The 6,931-nt window shown below is 42.6% G+C and overlaps 1 protein-coding gene across 2 annotated transcripts in view; it reads left to right on the top strand.

Annotated features, from left to right (window-relative positions):
* Positions 1–1,272: 1,272 nt before the first annotated feature.
* The window catches only part of ALG8 (ALG8 alpha-1,3-glucosyltransferase), a 37,600-nt gene continuing 31,941 nt past the window's right edge, over positions 1,273–6,931 (top strand). For both annotated transcript variants that reach the window (XM_059411706.1, XM_059411696.1), the window contains exons 1-2: positions 1,273–1,473; positions 5,069–5,147. In XM_059411706.1, coding sequence (XP_059267689.1) covers positions 1,277–1,473; positions 5,069–5,147 — 276 coding nt within the window. In that variant the 5' untranslated portion in view covers positions 1,273–1,276. The remainder of the gene's footprint in view (positions 1,474–5,068; positions 5,148–6,931) is intronic.

The following is a 6,931-nucleotide window of genomic DNA, read 5'->3' as shown; positions in this document are numbered from 1 at the left end:
GATATGAGGAAGTGGAGATGCAATGTGGGGGGGTTGGGGTGGTAGGAAAAGAAAAAATGAAAGAAGGTGGGATTGGGAGGGAGACAAACCATAAAAGACTCAATCTCAAAAAAACAAACTGAGGGTTGCTGGGGGAGGGGGGATGGGAGAGGGTGGTGGGGATATGGACATTGGTGAGGGTATGTGCTATGATGAGTGCTGTGAAATGTGTAAATCTGGCGATTCACAGACCTGTACCTCTGGAGATAAAATACATTATATGTTTATTTTTTTTAATTAATTAATTTTTTAAAAAGAAGGATGAGAGCTGGGATTGAGATATACATTTGAGTGTCATATTCGGGTAGGTAGCATTTGAAGATGTAGGAAGGCATAAGCTCCTATGAGGAGAGTGACACCTGTCACCTACATGTTGTGCATCTTTCAACAAGGTAGTTAACGTCTCTGAAACATTATTTATTGAAACGTTATTCTATCCGGGCATCCTATCAAGCTATTTCCGTGCATTCTCATTTAATCCTCACAACCACTTCATGAGGGAGACACCATTTTTTTTTTAATCTCCTGTTTACAGAAAAGGAAACTGAGATTTAGAGAGATTAGTCACGTCCAAAGTCGGACAGTACATGATGCAGGCTAACTCCATTCCTCTGCCTTGGCCCTTACGGACCACGCACCAGCAGCACTGGCATGATCTGGGAGCTTGTTAGGCCTACTGAATCAGAACCTGAATCTTCACAAGATCCCCAAGTCATCTATACATTGCGCGACAAGCACTAGACTCTTGGCTGCTTCCAGAATGGGTTCCACTGAGACAGGTGCTTCACCAAGAGTCTACTTCGGAGTTCTAGGAGCACAGAACGTTCTTCACCTCTGTATCTTTGCTCACATCGTTCTCAACCTGGAGCTAACACTTCTGTTCAGGTGCCCGGATTAGGCACCTCCAGAACTCTAGGGTGCTTTTGTCTCTGTAACTCTTCGGGTTACAATGCTGTCTCCTCCACTAGGTCACTAGTACGAAACACAGTTCTTTCTGGGCTAGGTACCAACGTCAGGTTCTGCCAAGCAAAATGCAGGAAACGCCAGAGCAAACGCCCAGCAAATACTTAAAAGGAAATATAAAGTAGCTGCCGAAACTTAACACGTCGCACTGAGACCCACGCAGACGCAGTCATACGCTGCGGAGCCCGAGTGAGAGGCCGAGCGGTAAAAGGACAGCGAGCGCTAGGTTTAAACGCCAGAGCTCCGGAGTCCCGCGGGCGGAGTGGCTGCGCGCATGCGCGCAGCGGCCCGGGCGCCCTCTGTCCGACGGCCTTCCCCGCATGCGCCGGAGCCCGGATGCGGATCCAGTTGGTTGAAAGCGCGCGGGGCTCCAGTAATGGCTGCTGTCGGGATTGCGACTGGTGGTGGAAATTGGTTTTCGGCTTTGGCGCTCGGGGTGACTCTCCTCAAATGCCTTCTCATCCCCACCTAGTAAGGGACGCGCACCGCGGTTGGTCAAGGCGGGAATAAGAAGCGTGGATGCCCGTGGGTGGGAGGAGGAAAGGAAACTTAGAAGTCATATGGGCGCTGCTCTGCTTCCCCCTCCGCCGATTGATTGTTACTTGACCTGAGAACTTGATCACAGCCCTGGATGGCTGGTTTCAGGCTTGGCGCTGTCTTAAGTGTTTCTAAACCCTGGGCCCTCCTCCTTAGCGCGCAGATTAAGAACACCCACCTCCACCATTCATTTAACGGTATTTATCAGTTGCCTGCCTGCTAGGCGCTAAGTCTTGGGGGTGCAGTGGTGAGAAAGACACTTCCTGTTCTTGCCCCTCGATAGAATTCGTGGGGGCAAATAAACAAAAACGAGAGTTTCAGTGTGTGATAGGATCTATGAAGGAAATAGAGTGACTACGGGCCAAGGCTTTACTCTTTAAGGAGGTGGTGTTTAAGTTAAAATTTGAAGGACGAAAGAGAAGAAACAATGTAGAAAGCAGTTCAGGCATAGGAGAGAGTGAGTGTGAAGGCCCCGTCGTGGGAAAGAACTCAGAGCAGTCTGGGAACAGAAAGTGGCCACTGTGGCTGAAGAGCGTTATGGGAGGAGGGGACTGGCACAGGATGAGGTGGATAGTAGCCAGATCACACAAGTTTAGACTCTTTGAAAAATGGAGGGGCAAGTCTCACAAAGCATGGAAACCAGTAAGGAAGCAACCACCAAGTAATGTGTATACTGTGGGTATTCAGTAGTTATTAATATTTGCATCCACCATCTATTCATTCTTCCTAACTCTTATGCAGTGATTTTTTTCCCTTCATTCCTTTTTTTCCCTTCCCTCTAGGTCTCCCTACCCCGTACCAGTTTAGGTTTTGGCTTACTGGTATCCTTTGGTTCAAGTTCTTGGTGATATCCTGTTGGATATGGAAGGAAGAACTTTATATATAGAGTGTACCTTCATACTACTGGGTATATGAAATTACAGAAGCAATGAAGTGTGTATAAGTTTAGCAAAATGACTTACAGAGACTTAGAAAAAGAAGGAGTTAAGTAAATAAGAAACATCTTCCCATTGTAAAAGCAAATTGGAGAAATCTTTCTACAATGTAAGAAATTTCTTTCAAATCAGAGTGAAAGGGAGTTTTTTTTAACTGTAAATCTGTACATTTAAAGTTACATGCTTTAGTGACTTGCTTTAGTTACTTAAGCCTAGAGATACGACTTCAGGGTTGTTAGTCCAAGATTAAGGATGTATGTAGTTGTAGTTAATTCTCTGCTTCTCAAATCGTTAAAACCCAGGCATGTGAGAGGGAAGCTACAGGATAAATGTAAATGTAGTCAACAAAATGTTTGTAAACTGCTTTTTCCATACCAGGTACTGTGGCTAGACACTACAGGGGAGGGCAAAATGGATATGATCACTAACCCCGTAAAGGGTGTGGTTTTGTAGGATAATAGTTCCAGAAACAAATCAATGCAAATATGTAATTACATAACTATACTTGTATTAAAAGCATTACAAAGGAAAAGAATGGGATTCTATCAGAGGACTAATAACTAGGGGGACTTATTTTAGATTGTGTCAGGGAAAGTCTCTGAGGAATTGACATGTAGTTGAAGGCCTGAAGACAAGCCCAGTACATATCTTTTGGTAAACATAGGTAAATGCATTTCTGTTGAGTACTGTGTATGCTTAGACATGGAATTCCCAAGTCATGAAATCAATTTTGAATTGTGATTTAGAAGATTCCATGGAATTAAGGTGACATTGTCAGTAGGAATTTGGGGGTGTCTATCTCTAGAACTCAGGAAAGAGATCAAGCTTGTATTGTGATGTGGGAGTTATCATTATACAGTTGATAATGGACACAATAAGTGTGAATAGGATTGTCCAGAACAGAATAAATTGCATAAGAAGAGGATCAAGAACTGAACCTAGGGGAACGTGAACATTTACTTGATACATGTTAGAGTGGAAAGCCATGAAAGAGACATAGAAGCAGTTGGTTAGGAAAATCAGGAGAGTTGTCACTGGAAAGGTTGTATAAAACACTGGGAAGTGTTCATCGAGTTTTGCTGCAGAACTTATGGTTGAGTTTGATGAGAGTTAATTCAGCAAGAATGTCTTGAGCCTATCCATGTATCAGGAGCTATTCGAGACGTGGAGGGGCAGGACAGAGTGGACAAATGGGAAAAAATTATTCTGAAGAGGGGAAAAGGGTGCAGAATATGCCACCCCAAAATAAGTCTCTGGCTTCAGGATTATTTGGGGCTGATTATTTGGAGAAATGGCAGGCACTGGAGAAGCTCTGGTGGCAGAGTAGGAGTTACTCTTTTGTAAGGAAAATTTACATTAGAAAAGGGGCCTGTATTGGGAAGAGAGCTGTTACCAGAGATCACTTTTTCACCTGACAGACTCATCTGCTGGCTGGGCACCAAACATCCTCTTCTGGCTTCCAGTGAATTGCCTTCCTACCATTTGAAGGCCCAGGGCCCCCATCTCTTTCCTCAGCTCAGGGTCATGTATAAGCCTCAGTCATTTGGCTGCCTTCTAAGTCTCCTATCTTTCTTATATCTGTTTTTGGAGCTTCCATTCATATGTGTTATTAAAATTGGCTTTTTTCCTCCTGTTATTCTGTCTTATGTCAGTTTCATTCTTAGGCCAGCTACAGAATTTAGAAGGGTAGAAGAGAACATGTTTCTTCCCTTGCAAGGGAGATGCTTGACTCTATTTGTATATAGTGAGGAATTTGGAGACATGGGAAAGGCAGGGCAGGGGCCTTTTCCCACCTTCTCTGTTTGATGAACTCCTACTTATCCTTGAAGATCTAGCTGGTGTGTGAAACATTTTCCAGATAATGAATTTTGTTAGAATTCTTTGTGAACAAAAGTAAGTCACTTTTGAACAATAGCCAGAGGACCTCCCTTATGAAAAAGTATGGACTTTCGGTCAGCCCTTTAGATAACTCCAAGAACCTTTCTTTTCACTTACATATAGATTCCCCAGCTTTTCCAGAAGGAAGTCTGGCCTTCAGATAAGTGAGCTATTTCAGGATTATATAATGCCTGTTTGTGTTTTTATAAGATCATAAGCTATGACACTATAGGAGTGTTGGTTCATTTAAAAGCATAATTTTAGGGGCATGTGGGTGGCACAGTGGGTTAAAGCCTCTGCCTTTGGTTTGGGTCATGATCCCAGGGTCCTGGGATCGAGCCCTGCATCGGGCTCTCTGCTCCACAGAGAGCCTGCTTCCTCCTCTCTCTCTGCCTGCTTCTCTGCCTACTTGTGATCTCTGTCAAATAAATAAATAAATATATTTTTAAAAATAAATAAAAATTAAAAAAATAAAAGCATAATTTTAGAAATGTGAAATCGAGGGGTGCTTGGGTAGCTCAGTCAGTTGAGCAACTAGGTCTTGATCTCAGCTGGAGTCTTGATTTCAGGGTTGGGAGTTTAAGCCCTAAGTTGGCTAGGTGTGGAGCCTACTGTTAAAAAAAAAAAAAAAGAAAAGAAAAGAAAAAAAGGAAGGAAACTTGAAATTAATAAATGTGACAAAAATCTCATTTCACTCATCTGATTGTTTTGATTAGCCATTCCACAGATTTTGAAGTACACCGAAACTGGCTTGCTATCACTCATAGTTTACCTGTATCACAGTGGTATTATGAGGTAAGTTTTAATTTTCACTTTTTTTTGTGGCTTATCTTTTATGATGATGTGTGGTATTATATAAGTATTACTGATATTAAAACAGTTTTCAAAAAGGCGTGTGTGTGATTACAAGTCTAATTAATCTTCATAAAGATTGTGTTTTTTCCTCTGCCCTGTCTTGTGGCACTCTTAGGGAATCCCTTTACTTCAAAGTTAGTTTCCCAGACTATAAATTGGGAATTATAATATTTGCCATCCCTTTTTAAAAGAATTTGGGATTGAGAAGGAAGGAAAATTGGATTCTGGACCTGGCTGTGCCACAGCATAGAAAATATATTTCATTTCTCTGAGCTTTAGTTTCTCATCCGGCACATAAGGATTTAGAATGAATTATTTCTAAGGTCCTGGCTGTCCCCAGTATTTAGTGATTTATGAGAAAAGGAATAATCAAATGTAATTTGGAGGCTTCTGGTAATATACAAAGCATTCTCTTCTATTATTTATTTAAAATACTATTTATTTTTATTCTGGTATGAATTACTAAGTTGCATGTAATATTTCATGAAAAACAGACCTCACTTCAGATGTGTCTTGATCAAAAACAGCACTCTGCTGTAGGAAGATGTTTGTTTGTTTTTTTTTTAATTTAAAGATTTTATTTATTTATGAGAGAGAGAGAGGGGGAGAGAGTGAGCACAGGCACACAGAATGGCAGGCAGAGGCAGAGGGAGAAGCAGGCTCCCTGCTGAGCAAGGAGCCCGATGTGGGACTCGATCCCAGGCGTCCCTGTAGGAAGATGTTTTTTAAGACAATCTAAAGTTTTCTGTGACTTCATTATTGCTTTTTGGGGTTTTTTTTGTTCAGATCAGAAAAGTCCTTAATAGCTTAAGAACAATTGACCTAAGAGATCAAGTTCCTTCTCACATAATAACACTACAAGTATTTGGTAAGAATATTAAAGATCTTTAAGTATTACTTTAAAGCAAAATATTTGAAATAGGGACGCCTGGGTGGCTCAGTTGGTTAAGCAGCTGCCTTCGGCTCAGGTCATGATCCCAGCATCCTGGGATCGAGTCCCACATCGGGCTCCTTGTTCAGCGGGGAGCCTGCTTCTCCCTCTGCCTGCCATTCTGTCTGCCTGTGCTCGCTCTCTTCCCCTTCTCTCTCTGATAAATAAATAAAATCTTTAAAAAAAAATATTTGAAATATTTCAGGCTTTATGTATGCAGGCCAATTAGAAGACATTTTATTTGACATAGTGGTCAAGAGCTTGGGCTGTGGTTCCAGACTGCTCTGTGTGACTTGCAGCTCTGCCACATACTGTCCATGCTGGGTGACCATGGGCACACCACTTGACCTCTCAAAGCCTCAACATCCCTACCTGTTAATGATAATAAGTGTTAGAGTGAAGTAAATATAATGCTTATAATACTTAGCACAATCTTGGATCAGAAGAGCTCAGTAAACATCAAGTGTTATTAACAATTAACCCTATTGGGGGCACCTGGGTGGCTCAGTGGGTTAAGCCTCTACCTTCGGCTCAGGTCATGGTCTCAGGTTCCTGGGATCAAGCCCCGAGTTGGGCTCTCTGCTCAGCCCAGAGCCTGCTTCCCCCTCTCTCTCTGCCTGCCTCTCTGCCTGCTTGTGATCCCTCTCTCTATCAAATAAATAAATAAAATCTTTAAAAAAATAATTAGCCCGGGGCGCCTGGGTGGCTCAGTGGGTTAAGCCGCTGCCTTCAGCTCAGGTCATGATCTCAGGGTCCTGGGATCGAGTCCCGCATCGGGCTCTCTGCTCAGCAA

Source organism: Mustela nigripes, chromosome 1 (genome assembly GCF_022355385.1).
Source record: "Mustela nigripes isolate SB6536 chromosome 1, MUSNIG.SB6536, whole genome shotgun sequence".
NCBI classification, from domain to species: Eukaryota; Metazoa; Chordata; class Mammalia; order Carnivora; family Mustelidae; genus Mustela; species Mustela nigripes.
This window is presented reverse-complemented; position numbering and strand designations above follow the sequence as displayed.